This window comes from Hylobates moloch, unplaced genomic scaffold (genome assembly GCF_009828535.3).
Source record: "Hylobates moloch isolate HMO894 unplaced genomic scaffold, HMol_V3 SCAFFOLD_22, whole genome shotgun sequence".
NCBI lineage: Eukaryota > Metazoa > Chordata > Mammalia > Primates > Hylobatidae > Hylobates > Hylobates moloch.
This window is the reverse complement of record NW_026652297.1, coordinates 12,317,475-12,336,552: the sequence shown is the minus strand read 5'-3', so window position 1 is coordinate 12,336,552 and position 19,078 is coordinate 12,317,475. Positions and strand designations below refer to the sequence as shown.

At 36.8% G+C, this 19,078-nt stretch overlaps 1 protein-coding gene across 5 annotated transcripts in view; it reads left to right on the top strand.

Moving 5' to 3' along the window:
- ARMC8 (armadillo repeat containing 8) overlaps positions 1–19,078 on the top strand; it is a 114,392-nt gene that overhangs the window by 52,510 nt on the left and 42,804 nt on the right. For 4 of the 5 annotated variants that reach the window (XM_032144250.2, XM_032144252.2, XM_032144251.2 and 1 more), the window contains 3 exons: positions 1,231–1,291; positions 3,549–3,749; positions 7,143–7,238. In XM_032144250.2, coding sequence (XP_032000141.1) covers positions 1,231–1,291; positions 3,549–3,749; positions 7,143–7,238 — 358 coding nt within the window. The remainder of the gene's footprint in view (positions 1–1,230; positions 1,292–3,548; positions 3,750–7,142; positions 7,239–19,078) is intronic. The other variant, XM_032144254.2, reaches the window with a different exon arrangement.

The following is a 19,078-nucleotide window of genomic DNA, read 5'->3' as shown; positions in this document are numbered from 1 at the left end:
TGTATTTTTAGTAGAGACGGGTTTCACCATATTGGTCAGGCTGGTCTCAAACTCCTGACCTCGTGATCCACCTGCCTCGGCCTCCCAAAGTGCTGAGATTACAGGTGTGAGCTACCGTGCCCGGCTGCAGAGTTTTTATTAGCACAATTTCTGGCTCATGTAAACATTCAGTGCATGTTCTGTAATTATCAATACATGAATGGATGTGTTGAGCACTTGTTGTGTAGGGTTCTATGCTAAGTCTAATCTTAGTATTTAAGCTGTGGTTCTAACATTTTGGTGAGAATTTGGCATTTTCAATGAATTACTCATGTATCATGAATTGTTTGGTTTTTATTTGTATTGTTTTTCGCTTTTTGTCTTTGAAACTGAGCATTTGCCTCTGTCAGTAAGGTAATGTTCTCAAGTAAATGGTTTCAGAAAAACAATATGGTAACAAACCAAGATAATAACAACTACAAATATTTCAGCCGTCTACAATATAAGTAAAATAATTTTACCTATTTGTTTGTAACTTTCTGTAGAAGCCAACATGAGATGTTTTAATTTTTCCCCCCATCTTGCTAAAGGAATGTAATCAAAAAGGAAATTCATTAATTTAAATTTCTGAAGCACTTAATGTTCAGCACCTAGGGAATACAAATTAACTATATTCTTATTCAAAGGCAGCTTATAATTGTTTTTCAGTAGAACCAAATTATTGACTCGTTCCCAAAGCCACTGCTGTTAACCTCTGAACAGTTCATTTCTGATGGATAGCTGTGTTACAAGTTAAATGCCTCTTCTGTGATACTTCTACTGCATTTGGAGTTAGAATATTCTAACTTAACTTCATTTAAACTGAGATAATGTGTTAATCTTATGTTTCATTTTGAACAGTTTTCCCTTTTTATTATGGGAAATTCTGAAGTATAAAGAATACAACATGTGCCCAGCACCTAGCCTAAAAATGTGTTCATCATTAGGTTATTTATTTTTAAAACTATTTGGTAGGTTTTTGTTTCGTTTTGTTTTTTTAAATATCTGGCTTACCATCTGTATTTGTCAGTTAGTTTTCTTTGACTGTTAAATTGCCTGAACCTCCGAAAAGCGAATTGTCAAAATCTTCACCCTCAAGATAAGTGATACTATTTGGTTTTCGATTTTTTAATAAAATCTTAAAGGCAAATAATTTTTCATTTAAAGCTTTAAACTCCAAGCAAAAACTTATTTTCTGCTGTCTTATTCCAGTTTAACTTACATGTGTAGAGCTGGAGCAATTCGGACAGATGATAACTGTATTGTATTAAAGGTAAGCTAATTAATTATCTTTAAAATGTGAAAATTATCCAGTTATGTGTTAAATATCAGTATTGATATTCATATTTCATTTTATACATTTATCATGGTATATGTGCATGGCATAGAATAATATTGAAAGATAATGCTTTCTTTTCAGTGGATGTCATATAGTTTTTAAAAATTGATTTTAGATGTGTTTTGAAAGTCAACGTGAAATAATTATTTCATTGTCACAGCTTTTCATTTTATGGTAATTAGGAGGATGTGGAAATTGTAAAAGGGTACAATTCAGGTGAAATAGAAAATATATTTCATTCTCGATTGTCATTAAATTTGTATTACAGTTTTAGAGGCAGACGATTTGCCACTTTTGCAGAAAAAGACTTTATATCATTCTCATAGCTGATAATCAAAAGGCATAATGAAAGAGAATAAGTAGATAACACATGAAAACAAGCATTGTCATTGTGATATGTCATATACAACTTGAATTTAGAAAAGCCTAGAGAAAAGACCAGCCCTAAAAGTCCTGTTAAAACCTGGATTCTGGTTTCAGCACTCCCACCTCTGACTGTACATCCTTTATTCTTTTGATGCCTCGGACTCCAGATTATGAAAATTGAAGCAATAATTCCTGCTCATCTATGCACAGGGTTATTGTGAGGATAACAATATATTAAATACATTAAAATGTCTTATTAGCTATAAAAAATTAAGTATAAATAAATTGATGTGTCATTTTTATAAATATGAGATCTCACATTATCATTGTTCAAAAGGTGATCCCAAGGATAAAAGAGCACAAAGAAGACTAATATTTGCTTTAGTCTTTGGGGAAGAGAATTAATTTAATGAGATCTGAAGACTCCCTAAGTAAACAACTCTGCATAGAGTGCCACGGACTTCCATGGCAGTTATCTTGATTTATTTACTTCTCTAACCTTCCTCTTTTTCTGCGTTGGTAAAATATTAGTAGTATATTCTTCACGTAGTAGTCATGAGCATTAGATTAAATAATTCATGAATTAATGGTGTCAATAAATATTAGTAACTAGTAATGTTAGGGAAAAAAGAATAGGGCCTTCCCCTTGGAAACCTAAGGTTGAATTGTAAAGCGTCTACTAGCCTAATAGGAAATTAGTAGTGAACGATGAAGTGCCAAGTTCTGTGGTAAAAGATATAATAGGAACTTATTATGTATAAAAGAACAAAGCCCAGTTGCCTGCAGTATTTGAGGAAGACTTTCTATAATGATAACATTTCAATTTCTACTTCCACATTGTCCTTTCAAGTGGATCCGTCAGGCTTAGAAATAGTAAATGTCGTTTGAGACCAGGCTGGCCAACGTGGTGAATCCCTGTCTCTACTAAAAATACAAAAATTAGCTGGGAGTGGTGGTGGGTGCCTGTAATCCCAGCTATTCAGAAGGCTGAGGCAGGAGAATTGCTTGAATCCAGGAGGCAGAGGTTGCAGTGAGCCAAGATCTCGCCATTGCACTCTAGCCTGGGCGACAGAGCAAGACTCTGTCTCAAAAAAAGAAAAAGAAAAAGAAATAGTAAATGTCTGTAATATTTTTATTGAGAACCTAATGTAGATAAGTTACCAAACCAGTGCCAAGATTTTTGAGGGACCTCAGAAGTAAAATTGGACTTGTGGATACCACTGCTAATTCCAGCAAGTTCTTGGGAAGACCTAGCAACTGTGATACATTTCACCTGCATTGTAGTAGAACTGGTGGAATCTGAGTAATGGTAAGATCACTACAGTTTTAAAGCTGTATTTTGTTTTGGCAACTGTAGGTATGACTCCCCAAACCAAAAAATAAACCATATTACTCACTAATGAAGAGATAGCATACTTTTCCTAAGGCAAAATCATTCCTGATTAAACTGCTGGGTCTCTTTTAGGTAAATAAATAGATAGATGGGGCAGAACCATCAGACATGATTTGTTAGGGATTCTTAAATGTCTTTTACAAAGTTGTACAGTAAAACTTGTCTTATCAATCCCAAAAGCCTAATTAGAATTTGTATTAATATACTTTGACGTATGAATAGAGTTTAGTGTGCCAGTACAAATTATTAATCTGTACTGAATTTTGCTTGTTTTTGCATTTTAAAAAAATCTTTTATTCTCTGGAAGTCAGTAAAGGAAATATTTGATCATAAACATTACTCCTGATAAAAGCTATTGAGTTGATTCAGTCACTTTATGCTTAAGCTTTTACCTTTACCAAAAAGCAAATAATTAATCTCACTACCTTTCAGACATTACCTTGTTTGGTTCGAATGTGCAGTAAGGAGAGATTACTAGAGGAGAGAGTTGAAGGAGCTGAGACACTTGCCTATCTGATTGAACCAGATGTTGAGCTACAGAGAATCGCTAGCATAACTGATCACCTCATTGCCATGCTTGCTGATTATTTCAAGTATCCCAGCTCAGTGAGTGCCATCACTGATATTAAAAGGGTATGTTATTTTCCTTTTTTAGCAGCTCAAGGGAGATTTTTATAAAGTTTTTCTTATTGTTCACAGTTTTGAACCAATTGATAACTACAGCTTAAAGCCCTTTTAAATAAAGGATCTTTTATCTTTGGTAACATAGATAATAATGCTTTGTGAGTTTTTGAATCCAAATTGTTTAATGTTTATTGTCAGAAAGTTTTTACTGAGCAGATAAGCAATAAAGAAAATTGCATCCTAACTCCCCAACTAAACCTCAAAAGTAGTGGATTCTGCAAGCTGGTTATTGACATAACTGTATAATCTTATTCTTGGTCATGGAATCATCTCTGTTGTTCTCATTCTTTAGGTCAGGAGTAATCTTTTTGTTCCAGGAGACTAAGTTGTCCAATGTTACTTTCCACCACAGTCTTTCTATTTTGTTACTTTTCCCTATCTTTTCTTTTTTCCAGTTTCATACTGTGCTTTGGGCCTGCTAGTGACAGCTAAAGCATCATTTAATCTCGAATTTGGGACCAAAAAGGCCAAATTGTGCTTTTTCTGAAAACCTAAGTTCCTTAAAATAGATCAATATTTATTTTGACTTGTTGCGTCTCAGCCTGTTTGCCCTATCCATTTCTTTAAGCATAGGAGATGAACATTCTGTAAGAGAAAGTTTATTCAAGGAGGTCATGGTAGAGAGAACATTGCCTCTTAATTAGTAGCCAGTACTGTTTCATGAATGTAATTGTATTTTTCATGCCAGTGGTTCCAATGGTAACTATTCTCCTTTTGACCTCTCCCTCATGCTTTTGAGTTTCAGAAAACCTCATTTGGTAGGCAGTTGTTCATTTGGCATTTAACTTTGAAAATAAAGCAAACTATTAAGGGTATATCTTTACTCTGTCTTAAGAAGGGCCTAAAATAACCTTCACTGGTATTTGTATTAGTAATGTACTCTACCCTCTGGGTCTTAAACTTATGTGTCTGCTCTTCTTTCAGTAGTGGTGTTTTTCCAGTAGAAGTGATGGATTACATACATTTAACCAGTTGTCTTGTCTGTTTTCCTTCTGGTCATTTTTTCACACTGACATTGTATCTTACCAATACAAAGACATATGAGCAACCCTTAGCTACTGCCTCATGAATGCCCTGAGTTGACCACCCCAGGAAGGCAAATAAAATGTTTTGATGGCCATGAGAGTAAGGAAACATAATTTTAAGAACATGTAGCCTATGCATATGCAAATCATTTAACTAGTATGTAGATTATCCCTTCTGTTAGTTTTTCCATTTCATTTCCATCAGAGTAAAACTGTAACAACAATAATCCTTAAAAATGACATCCTAACACCAAACTTGAGTAATAGTTTGTTTTGTCATCTTTATTTTTGATGATGGATTATCCAAAGGTTTCTGACCCAAAAAGTATAGACACTAGACCCATAAAGAGAAATCTTCACGTTAATAAATTTGTGATTTTCATGATATATTAGTTCAAGTCAGTATTATATCTTAATTTATGACTAGAACGTAGTTAAGACTTTAAGAGTAGATTCTTTTAGTACTTATCAAAGTGAGTATTCTGTATTGGGAAGTTCTTCCTATAATCCATCAGTGTCTGCTTTGAACAGAAGTTTTGGAACTATTAAGAATTGCCTTCAGAGCCACCCCAAATTATATATATATGTAAAATATATATATTGTCTTTTGCTTTTTGTGGAATTTTTTGTTACCTACGTTATATTACCCAACTGAATTTCTCCATCTTCACACACAGTCAGTGACAACTAAAATTCTCATCATTGATCAAGCTATACCACTGTCAGTGTTTTCTAGCTAATAATACCAGTTAGCTCTTTAGGAAGTTTCAAAAGATGGTCTCAGAATGTTATGAGCAACAACACCTACATCATTGGATGAGTGAACCTTTCCAAAGTAACTTCTTTGGGAAAAATAGTATTCATTTGGATTACATTAAGGCTGTTAGTTACGAGGTTATTTACGTTATTGGTAGACTTTGTGTAGTTACTTGGTCATAGTTAGTCATTGAAAGTATCCTGAAAATATGCTTCTGTTTTATTTTTACGATAGTTTGGTGATCAAGTTTATAGAAGAGTTGATAATTAGTTATTCATGTTTAAAGATACCATTAATTGCTTCATGCTGATAATTTTGATAATGTTCTTGAAAAAACCCATACCCAACATAAACCTCAGATAACTATAATAGATGATAATGGTTACCATAGTATACGGTTTGTTAAGCGTTTTCTTTTTTTTTTTTGAGATGGAGTCTCGCTCTGTCGCCCAGGCTGGAGTGCAGTGGCGCGATCTCGGCTCACTGCAAGCTCCACCTCCCGGGTTCACGCCATTCTTCTGCCTCAGCCTCTCCGAGTAGCTGGGACTACAGGCGCCCGCCACCACGCCCGGCTAATTTTTTATATTTTTAGTAGAGACGGGGTTTCACCGTGGTCTCGATCTCCTGACCTCGTGATCCGCCCACCTCGGCCTCCCAAAGTGCTGGGATTACAAGCGTGAGCCACCGTGCCCGGCCTGTTAAGCGTTTTCACAATGGGTTCTCTGTTTCTAAAAGCTTTTTATTTATTTTTATTTATTTATTTATTTTTGAGATGGAGTCTCACTCTGCTGCCCAGGCTGGAGTGCAGTGGCGCAATCTCGGCTCACTACAACCTCTGCCTCCCGGGTTCATGCCGTTCTCACGCCTCGGCCTCCCAAGTAGCTGGGACTACAGGCGCCCGCCACCACGCCCAGCTCATTTTTTTGTATTTTTAATAGAGACAGGGTTTTACCGTGTTAGCCAGGATGGTCTCGATCTCCTGACCTCATGATCCGTCCACCTCGGCCTCCCAAAGTGCTGGGATTACAGGTGTGAGCCACCGCGCCCGGCCTCTAAAAGCTTTTTAAATGCCAAAATTAGGCCAGCACTACTCTTAAATGTTTCAGAAAATTAAGGGGAACCTCCTAAAGACATTGTTGCGATATCATTCAGGTTATCAGCTGTAGTCTGGGGCTAGGGAAGTCTAGATGTGCCTTCTTTTGAAGGAGAACATTTCAAAGAGCTGCTGCAAGCAAACATTAGTGCCGCTAAAGCTACCATTTAGGAACACTGAATTTTTCGGAGTCAGAGATTCACAATGGTTTTTCATTTATCAGTGTCAAATGTAGTGTTCACTTTTAGATAGAAGCATACTGTGTGCATTTTAGGTCACATTGATATGAACACTGCAAGGTCTCAGTCCTATGTGAACAGAATCCAAAAATAACTGGGAAATGTAGTTAATGACTGGGAAATTCACTAAAATCTAAAAGTTGTTAACTTTTTTTCTTCAACTCAGTTAATGTTATTGAAAGTTTAATTTATGGACTGAGTTGGAACATATCCTTTTTTTCCCCATAGCTTGATCATGATTTAAAACATGCTCACGAACTCCGCCAGGCTGCATTCAAGCTCTATGCCTCTCTTGGAGCAAATGATGAAGACATCCGGAAGAAGGTGAGTCTGGGAGAGGGGCGTCCCCCAGTCCTGACAGCCAGCAGGCAGGGAGTGACGTCAACCTGAAAGTCGTGGTGAAGAGCACTAACAGTGACTGTTTGAATATAATAAAGCAGAGTGACTAAAGGCATAATTGAAGAATGAATGGGACCCGGATTTGGGGGGTTGTTTGTTTGTTTTTAGAACATAGAGTGGCATGGCCGTGCTGGAATGACAAATAACTGGCGTACTTTTTTTTGTGTCATTAATATGAATTATTATGTTGCACATTTTTGCATGTGTTCTGATAAAAATCAATTCTAGCACTGTGAAGCTTCAGACACCTTGAAAGTCCTAACATTAGAATTGTAAATGTTATTTATGGAAATACCTTCCAATGCTATTGAGAAATTCAAATCTCTATTGTATATTGTTCTTTGATATGTGGCTTAGTTTTATGTTTTGATTTTTTTTGCTACTGTGCAAGTTTAATGTGAATAAAATCTTTGTGGAATAATGATTTTATGTTTAGTGAGTGGTCATCTGAATTTTCCAGCTCCCCAGAAAATGTATGCACTGGTATAGCACCCTTATGTTACTAAAGCCTAGTCTTAACACTGAACTCATGTTCTTGATGAGAATACTTCTAGATAAGGAGTATAGTGGTAAGTAAGCTCTGACTTGGCTCCTACCACAAACCAAAAAGCTGGAACTTACCACTCAAAAACATGTATAACCTAATAAATTCTACACAAGGCTTTCAAGACCATCAGAGAGCAAAACCACACGTTCTGTCTTGAGGAGCCATAGCAGAAAGAGCAAATTAGTCATTATTTACTGAACATGATGATTTACTAAATCTCCCCATCTGCTTTAGTATTTTAAGGAGCACTGTGAGAGAAATCACAAAGTATTAGAGTTTACTATGTTTCAGAGAAGTTCCTCAGGCCTGTAGAAAGAGGAGTATGGAACAACCTTACATTTGTTGAAATAACTTGAAAAGGAACCATTTCTTGAAGAAACTGAAGTAATAGCAATAAGATTCGATGTGTGAGTAGCTTTGATTTAAAATCAATGCAAAAAGCACAACTAATAAATTGAATGTTTCCATGTACCTCACTTTATTTCAGTTAACAAGATATTTTGACTTGAAGTGTTTTTAGTGTATCCCTATGAAAATCATTTTTGGTACATCTAAGTTTTCATTTATAAACTGTTATTTCAAAGCAAACATACTAGTGATACGATATATATGTGATTTATGGATGTTGACACCGATGTTGAGTTTAGGTACGTTGGTGTATTGCAAGGGGAGAGGCTTTTATAACAATAGATTTGAACATTTTTTTAAAAATTGGACTGTATAAGTTAAATACACAATTATTTAGTTTGGGATGGTTATTAGGGCCCATTAGAAACAGAAGTATTTTACCCATTCTTAAAGCTCTAAAAAGCCATCTCATGGACTGAAAGGTAGATAGACAGATGGACCACAATGGGAAATAGGATGTCCATTTGTACTTCTTTGTACTTTTTTGTTAATAAACTATTGTTTTGGAATTAATGGCTTAATTTGTGATATCATGTTCTAGAAATACTTGCAACACGACAGTCTAATCAGTAGTCTATTAAAACTTGTATTCATAATGTGTATAATTTCCTGGTAAGGCTAACTCCTGATCGTTTCTGTAGAAAGATGACAAATAAAGAAAAAGTTATAATTATTAATTATAGTTTTTTGTGTGGTAAAGCAAAGATACTGTGATATTATGTAATGGGGTTTATATAGCATTTTAAGGAAGATATTTAATTTCTGGGAAATTAAGTGTTTGAATAATTTACAGTTCATAGTAACTACTAAAGAGATAAATTGTAAAATGGAAACTATAAAGTAATTTTGTGATAAAATCTACTTGAAGACTGGCCATAGGCGTGGAAAAATTTTATTTTCAGTGTATAAAAAATGATAAATGGTAGCACTTTTCTTTTGAGTGCATTTCTGTTTCCTTTTTTGTTGTTGAAATATTTGGGTAGATTTTTATTTACTTTCTCCATGAAATATTTATTTCTTGTTTACACTTATGTCTTATGAACTTAACTGTATTTTTTGTGTAGATCCTTAAAGTACAATGTTTATTGTTTGATTTTTTTAAATGCAATATTTATGCTTGCCAAGATGGAATTTCAGTTAACTGAGTCAATAAGTAGAGAAACTGAGTCAATGAGTGGAGAATCTCTGAAAAATTTGAAGGACTGTAGATCTACTTCCCCTGATCCCTACTTCTCCTGCTCAAAACCAACAAAAAGTTTGTTTGTTTCAGGAGAAAAACATGAAATGATCAGTTGGTCTGCCATTTAAATTAAAAATGGGAACATAATTCAATACATTCAGTAAATAATATGTATCCTAGTGCCCTATTATGGCCAGTTAAGGAAAGGAGGCAGAATGAAGAAGAGAAAATAAGAGCAAAGTAGAGACAATGAGAGGTATACACGGTAGTAAAGGAGAAGGACACTGGCCTCTCTTCATATAATTGTGTCTCTTTTACTGCTTCTAAAGACTTCTGAAGTCTGCTGTGTTTTCATTTCTTGATACCTTCTCTTTGGGCCAGAGAATATTAAACTGAAGGTGGAATGTGACCTATAGATCAGAGATTTACCACCCCTGCTTTGAAGCAGTGTTGGTGTATTCCCACTAAAATAAACCAACTGTATAACATTCCCTGGAACTTAATAAGCACTCAATAAATATTTGTTGAATAAATATAGAAATGAAAATGCAGAAATCATACACAGAGTGACTTTAATTTGTTTGGACCTAATTCTGAGTGTTGCATCCTTTATTATTCTACGGCATACTTGAAAATTTCTTAATTTATTGTGGTGTCCTGTCAGCTAGAGTGAAGGAGGGTGGTGCTGGTGCAAACAGTTGTGCAGGTGAGAGTGAAAAATACTACCACTGACTGTGACGTGAAGAGGGAGAAGAAGCCCCAGAAAAGATGGAGGATCACTGAGCCTGGCAACAGTTGTGGCCTGGCCATGTTAAACTTAGAAGAATTCAAGTTACCTGTAATAATTGATCCTGACTCTGAATGGATTTTGGTTAGAGAGAGTAAGAGCATAGGCAGGAATTGACAGCTCAGTGGAAGAAGGGTCCAGAACACGTTAGCAGTAACTGCAGTGACAGCAATGCCAAGTAAAAATTAGCTCTCATCTCTGCCAAAGGAAAAATCTAGTTTCTAATGATAGCCTTTACCATATATTAATGCTGATTAGGAAGCAGAAGTCCAGTTAATGGGATATTAAAAATGGAAGAAGTTAAGATACGAAGGAAAATAGATCAACAAACTATTTCAAGTACTGGCATCCCCAGTCAATGGTTAAGTCACAAGAGGCAGCAGTGGCAAACAATTCTGTAATTTTGAGATAGATTCTTGTATGACAAATAATTGCTGTTATGAAGACCATCACTTGATTAGGACCTATCGATCACCAATTAAGTTGGAAGTTGAAAAAGGATTATCTCTCTCTTACTCTTCAAGTAACTAGTAGAAGTTGTTAGAAATGTTAGTGAAAATTAAGGGAAATTAGAAGTAAAGTGTAAATTAAAATTCAAGGAAATTGGTATACTAACCCGGATGTTGGTTTTATTTTTGATGAAAGTAAACACATTGCAAATGTTAAGTACGTATTGTAACCTTCATTCCCCTGGGGCACCTGACTAATGGAGCCTTGGGGAAAGTTTTCTGTTTAAATTTGAATACTTATATTTTAGCTGGAGATTTCTTTTGAGGAACTAGAATGTAAGCTCCATGGGGGCAGGGATTTATTTGTGTTTTGTTCATTAATGTATTCCCAGCATCTACAACACTGTCTGTGCATAGTTGACACTTAATAAATAATTGATGAATGAATGAAAAAAATGAACACACAGACAAATGGATGTATGAGCAATATTGCGTTATTAAGCACCCATTATCTTATATGCTCCTGTCTGCATTAGGAACTTTCCTAACCTCACTAGCAATTCTGTCTGTGTGTAAAGACAGGAAATTTGAGATGGAGAAAATATACATCTGGTCATATAGTCAGGGGTTTCACTATTATACTTAGCATAGAGAAAAATGCAGGAAATTCCCATTTTTTCAAGAGGCAGGCAATCGTGAGGGCTTGTCTTCTGCTTGCTTGGCTATAGATCAAAGAAAACATGTTTTATGGTATTGTACTTCATTTCAAAATGATTTTGACCATTATTTCTTAATTAGAAAATATAGAGTTTTTATCTTTCTAAATGTGTGACTTTTTTAAAGTTTGTATCATTCACACGTGTGAATCTGGACCAAGTTTTCTAAGGATAACAGTATGATTTGGTTTATAGAAATTAACCTTTCAGGAATCAACGTATTTGCAAGGTTATATATACTGATATAAAGTATTTTTCCAATTAGTGTCTGATTTTTAAGATCAGTTACTCAATTCTGCATAGACTGATTGAACTACCTGCATTGTATAATATTGCCCACTGGGTGGAGGGAAGGAGAGGCAGGGAGGGGAGATAAAGATCAACAAGGCATAGCCTTAAACCTCAGCATTTATAATAAAACCTCAATAAGTCAGAGAAAAGTAAGGAATGACCAGTAAGAATTTGCTGAGGTCTCAGAGAAGTATTTAGAACCCATTAAAATGGACATGTTTATCCATGGAGCTATCCTTGAATCAATTTGGAATTTAATAGCTTAATTATTGGTTACTTTAAACACTTTCTAAATGCTTTTCGTTTTACATTTTCAAGAGTTGAAAACATGAACTCTTAAGTTTTTGTTCCTTGAAGGAAAAAAAGTTGTCCAATCACAGTGGCTTTATATGACATGTGAAGAAAGCCAAGAGTGAGATTAAAAAAAAATTTTTTTTGAGAAGTATAAGCAGAAGAAAAAAGGAAAGCAAAGAACAAGAATTTGTCTTCTATCCTCTTTTTCCTAGCAAAGAAAGTTACAACTGCAGATCATTGTAAATACGTGATATAATGTACTTAAAATATTTAGCACAGTGTCTGCCACATAATAGGTGCTCAATAAATGGAAGCATTTATTAGAATATCTAATTCATTGGGAGATTAAAAATATATATTTTTAAGTATATTAAAAGAAAAGATGAACAACATTGAAGGTGTAAATAAGAGGTTTGCAATGAAGAAAGTGATTTTATGCTATAAGTTTCTAAAACTTTATTCCAGTAAAGGAAGTTATGTTTTAGAAACATAGGCTCTTTCTGTAGAGTATTTCCTGATAACAAATTGTCTTGTTTATAATTTTATTCTAAAATTTAAAATACTAATTTTTAAAACTATTGTCATAGCGTGCCCTCCAAAGTGTATTAATAATTGATTAGAATCTTAGATAATAGATGTCTTAAGAAAAGTAAGGGCCGGGCGCGGTGGCTCACGCTTGTAATCCCAGCACTTTGGGAGGCCGAGGCGGGCGGATCACGAGGTCAGGAGATCGAGACCACGGTGAAACCCCGTCTCTACTAAAAATACAAAAAATTAGCCGGGCGTGGTGGCGGGCGCCTGTAGTCCCAGCTACTCGGAGAGGCTGAGGCAGGAGAATGGCGTGAACCCGGGAGGTGGAGCTTGCAGTGAGCCGAGATTGCGCCACTGCACTCCAGCCTGGGCGACAGAGCGAGACTCCGTCTCAAGAAAAAAAAAAAAAAAAAAAAGAAAAGTAAGGAGGCCAAAATCTACCTAACTTTGATCACCTAAGTATTACTGCTCATGGTTGTCATGGATGTCATTTCTTCAAGTCATCATTCATACAAAACCATATCCCAAAAATACATGTTCACATTTTGAACCAATGTAATTTTTTCTGTATTTTCAATGCTGTAAGATTTTAAAGCATATTTGTAAATTTAGGTCAATCTTTCTTAATATCTTTCTGCTATCTCTAAAGATTGCTGGCTGGGCATGGTGGCTCACGCCTGTAATTCTAGCACTTTGGGAGGCTTAGGTGGGAGGATTGCTTTAGCTCAGGAGTTCAATACCAGCTTGGGGCAACATAGTGAAACTCTGTCTCTACAAAAAAAAAAAAAAAATACAAAAATTATCCAGGCCTGGTGGCATGGACCTGCGGTCCCAGCTATTTGGGAGGCTGAGGTGGGAGGTTCACTTGAGCCCAGAAGGTCAAGGCTGCAGTGAGCCGTGATCACACTGTCACACCACTATACTACTGCACTACAGCCTAGGTGACAGAGTGAAACCCTGTCTGAAAAAAAAAAAGATTGCTGAGCATGCATTCACTTGAACATTTTTATTTATTACTAGTTGATCTTCTGGGTAACAGTATAAATGTACCGTGAATTTATATTGTTAAATATTTTGCAAAGTTTAATGATTCTAAATGGGCATTTAAAAGGCACAGCATCGAAATTTTGTATTTTTCTCTACCATGAAATCAGGCAGATGCAAGGGATTATTTCTAAGCCTTAGCCTTCATGTTGAAACAAACACCTTGTACATTTGGAAGGTTTTCCATGATACCACAGAAGTAGCACCCTTCAGGACTTGGCTCTGCTACTGAATAGCAACAAATTCATTCGAAATTCATAATTCCTTGCCTCAAACTGTGGTTAAGTTGTTAATTACCTTCTTAAAGCAAATCCACCAAAGAATTTTATGTGAACCTTGCAACATTCATTCACAATGGTAAGTATTTTTAAAGCAATAACCATGACAGGACCAGGTTTTGCCACTTGCCCACAGTATTGAGACCTTTGGCCTTCAACATACTGAAAGAAGCAAACCTGGGAGTGATAATGCTGTATATACAATAGAGGTATTTATAAAATAATGAATTTTTATTTCATAATTTCATTAAATGGAGATATAAAATTGAGTGTTTTACTATTTGTGGTATGTCCTTTGCTTAAGCCATTGAAAGTATGGCGGACAAGTTGGTTTGTTGTTTATTATCTAGTTAAAAGACAGAGGTTATATACACCAAGAAATGGGCTAAAATATCTTTATCAGATCTGTAAATCTAAATGTTGTGATTTAGTTGGATTTTCAAGAACATTCTTTCTGGAAATGAATGAAATGTTTGGAATAATTAAATATGTATGGAATAGTAGAACTTGAAAAAATTAGGATTGTGATAAGAATCAGGGATTGTTGCTATGCTCTTTCCTATGATTGAAGCGCTAGCATAGAGGTTGGTAAACTACAACCTGTGGGTACTATTACCTACATTATAATTTTGTAGCTTGCAAGATAAAATTTTTTTTGCATTTTTTGATGGTTGGGAGAATTAAAAGAAGAATATTTTCTGACATATGAAAAGGAAATTAAATTCAAGTTTATGTCCATAAAGTTATATTCCCGTACGACCTTGTTGGTTTATGTGTTGACTTTTGACTGTTTTGCACTACCAAGGCAAGTTGAATAGTTGTGACAGAATTGTATGTCCCACAAAGTCTAAAATATTTACTGCTTGGCCCTCACAGAAAACGTTTGCCCACCCTCTGCTAATACTGCATAGCTAACTATAAACTCTTTTTTTTTTTTTGAGACGGGGTCTCGCGCTGGTTCCTGGACTGGAGTGCTGTGGCACGATCTTGGCTCACTGCAGCCTCCGTCTCCTGGGTTCAAGTGATTCTCTTGTCTCAGCCTCCCAAGTAGCTGAGATTACAGGCGCCCACCACCACGCCCGGCTAATTTTTTGTATTTTTAGTAGAGACGGGGTTTTCACTATGTTGGCCAGGATGGTCTCAAACTCCTGACCTCGTGATCCACCCGCCTCAGCCTCCCAAAGTGCTGGGATTATAGGCGTGAGCCACCGCCCCCGGCCTAAATAGAAACTCTCATAAACCAGTTTGGTGAAATACCAAACTTCACATATGCCTGTGTGTACTGGCATGTAGAAAGAAACAGGGCCCTGACCAGGAGAGGGAGAAGCCAGTTGTCTGACTTTCTGAAGAAAGGCATTATCAATTGTTGACAGTAGACATTGTCACTGGATACTTTCCTACATCCTGATTCCCTTGTTTGAATGATTTTGGCATGTGACAGCCCCTAGAAAAATTAGATTAAAACTATGGCTTTGGGACATGATTGGAAATCTTACTGGGTTCTGTGTATTGGTTAACAAGGTTGTCTGAATAAGATTTTTCACTATGCTTGAGAGAAAAAAAAATCTAGTTCACTTATTAAGCAAATATCTATTAAGCCTTTGCTAAATATAAAGTGTTAGGTGGTATGGGGCATGCAGAAATCATATAACTCAGATACTTAAGTCAACAGAATCTGTTTGGGAAACCATATACAACAGAAATATAACTACTACCATTTGTTGAGCACTCACTATGTGCTGGACCCTGTGCTAAGCATTAGCACATTCTCTCCCTTAATCGTCATACCACCCTATGAGATAGTTTTTGCAGATCAGGAAATCAGCAGTTTGACCAAGGCCCCCCAGCTAGTAAGTAGTACAGTCTCTGTCTTATCCCAGTCTCTCTGACTCCAAAGCCTATGTTTTTAACTATTACATCACTTTACACATGCTAAGTTAAATACCATTATACATCCAAATTATGGCATAGAATGGCAAGAAATTTTACAGAAGAGTATATGATTAGCCTAAAAAGAAAATACTACAAACTGAGAGAACTTGGTATATAGCTTAATAGTTTGTCTTAGCTGTTTACAAAGCATTAGATTCAGAAAACGTCATTTCTATCACATAGCTTTTGGTACTAAGTGGGTAATGAAATGCTTTAATCCGTCTGTCCACTCATCATGTAACATTGATGATGTACTTCCTGTATGCTCAGAATGAAGCAGAAGACTGGCATGTACTTTGTGAATGCTTACAGTTTAATGTAGTTAGGGAGATGAGACACTAAATTGCTATGTAGTAATTCCAGAGCCTCGTGTATAAAAAGTCTGTCCACACTGAAAGCCATTTTTGCCGTGAACAGTGCACTCAGATATGATTAAGATATGACTGTAATTGAAATAACCTATTATGAATGAGTCTGGAAAAGTCCCTCTCTTATAAAGAAGTTTATTTGGAAGATTTCTCACCTTCTAAAATGCTAAAATCATTTCTTCAGAAGTTTTGACCCATAGAAAATGAGGGACCTCCATATCTGTGTTCCTTCTGCATTAATTTTAAATGTTTTTCTAAGGACACTAAATATGATTTTGTTTTATTCTAGAGAGGAAGTATCCAGAACTATGTATCAAGGTACTATTTTAGCATTTTATTCTGTAGACAGCTTCTTTATGGGAATAGAATTAAACTTCAGGCAACATTTTGAAATCCTCGAATCTGTTAATAGGTTACTTCTTTGTCAGTGGTTGTCACTGGAATGTAAGCTATGTAAAAGCAGTACCCGGCATATTGTAGGTGTCATACTTTATCTATTGAGTAATTTTTGTATGTCTGGACCTGAAAATTTAGCCAACTAACCTGTAGGTTAATAAAAACTGTGAGGGTGCATGACTGTGTATATAGAGGAATAGGGGCTGAACAGGCATTGTGCTGTGCAATTCCTGGGCAGTGAATCGTTCATGTGCCCAGGATGGCAAACAGGAGGAGACAGATGGAAGTCTCAGTTATTCACATCATAATTTATAATGGTTTTATTTATGTGTTAAAAGAGTGTAATTCAGTGGCTGTTTAGGCTGTATTCTGCCATTAAGCTAATGATTAAACTTTATGAAATTGAACTCTTAAATATTTTTTGATAGAAGTATTGATCTGTTTTTCTGCAGTATAAGTATTTCTGATGCAATATGTTTATACCTTTGGTTTTGGGGAAAGGAAAAGTCGACTCGAGAAAACTCCCACTTTCCCACAAAGTGTAGAGAAGTTTAGAACTTTCTTCTAATGTTTCTTCTGAACATGTAACATAAACGACTTTCCCAGCTAGTAAGAAAACAAAAAGATGTAAATGACCTCAGGTATAAATGACAAAATATCATAAGGCTTAAAAGCAAAAATGAAATATAGAAACTTAAGAATGGGCCCACAATATGTACCCCTCTTCTTTATCTTCTACCCCTAAAGTGAAGTGATACAGCTCCAGCTCCCAGGCAGGCAGGCAGGCAGGCAGACCTACAGGAGAGGACAGATGCTGATTTAATTCAGTACCTTCAAGAGAAAGGATCAAAAAGAGGCCCTACAGACCATTTCTTAGACGGTGGGTTTTTTAGGTCTCCAGCTGAGAGAAGATAGACTGTTTCCTCCCACCCCATGCCTCCCAAACATTGTTCTTTTTTTTTTTTTTTTTTTGAGGTGGAGTCTCGCTCTGTTGCCCAGGCTGGAGTGCAGTGGCGCAATCTCGGCTCACTGCAAGCTCCACCTCCCGGGTTCAGGCCATTCTCCTGCCTCAGCCTCCCGAGTAGCTGGGACTACAGGCGCCTGCAACCACACCTGGCTAATTTTTTGTATTTTTAGTAGAGACGGGGTTTCACTGTGTTAGTCAGGACAGTCTCGATCTCCTGACCTCGTGATCCGCCCACCTTGGCCTCCCAAAGTGCTGGGATTACAGGCGTGAGCCACCGCACCCGGCCAACATTTTTCTGTTGACTCAAGATCATGGAGTTAGAAGAATTTGGTATGAATGTGGGAGTGGATAGCAATGAAAGAGTGAGAGGAGGGAAGAAATACTTTGTCAAGTGTTTACTGAGACCCCAGAATATAATATACTCATCAGTGATCTGTTCTAAGAGAAGCTGAACATCTTTTTCTCATTTAGAAAAAAACAAAGGCCAGGAGTGGTGGCTCACACCTATAATCCCAGCACTTTGGGAGGTCGAGGTGGATAGATCCCTTGAGGTTAGGAGCTCAAGACCAGCCTGGCCAACATGGTGAAACCCCATCTCTACTAAAAATACAAAAATTAGCTGGGCGTGGTGGCATGCGCCTATAATCTCAGCAACTCAGGAGGCTGAGGTGGGAGAATCACTCGAACCCGGGAGGTGGAGGTTGCAGTGAGCCTAGATTTCGCCTGGGCGACAGAGTGAGACTCCATCTCAAAAAAAAAGAAACAAAACAAAACTGCCTTTTACTTTAAAATTCTTTGCTAGAGGAAAATGTCTGAACATCTTACATTGGAGCAGTGGCACAGATATTACATAACAGGCTATGGACGGGAAACTCTACAGTTTTTATTCACAACAGATGAATGGAACTTGTGGCTAAGGACAGTAGAATGTTAATTCCATTTGGTTACTATCTGCTAAAGCTAGGTCCTGATTCTAAAATGGAGGTCAGATGAGTTGAAATGTCAGTGGAACTCTGTGGTTTCTTCCCAGTTTTTCTTGGCTTGTCTTTTCACTGGCTGGTATCCTCTCTGACCTTTGCCATTTGTACCCCCAACCAAAGCTGAATCATTGATTTGTCATTTTCTCTCTGGGAGGTCCTGTAAAGTATATCTTTTTCTCCTCCTTTTTTTTTTTTTTTTTTTTTTTTTTGAGACGGAGTCTCGCTCTTTTGCCCAGGCCAGAGTGCAGTGGTGCGATCTCAGCTCACTGCAAGCTCCACCTCCCAGGTTCACGCCATTCTCCTGCCTCAGCCTCCCGAGTAGCTGGGACTATAAGTGCCCGCCACGGCGCCCGGCTCATTTTTTGTCTTGTTAGTAGAGACGGGGTTTCACCATGTTAGCCAGGATGGTCTAGATCTCCCGACCTCGTGATCCGCCCGCCTCGGCCTCCCAAAGTGCTGGGATTACAGGCATGAGCCACTGCGCCCGGCCTTTTTTTCCTTCTTGTTCAGTTTATTAATGATACCCCTTCTTGCCAAGTATAGTATATTAATCTTTATTGGCCCAAGATATCAATATGTAGTCTGTGGTTTCTACAG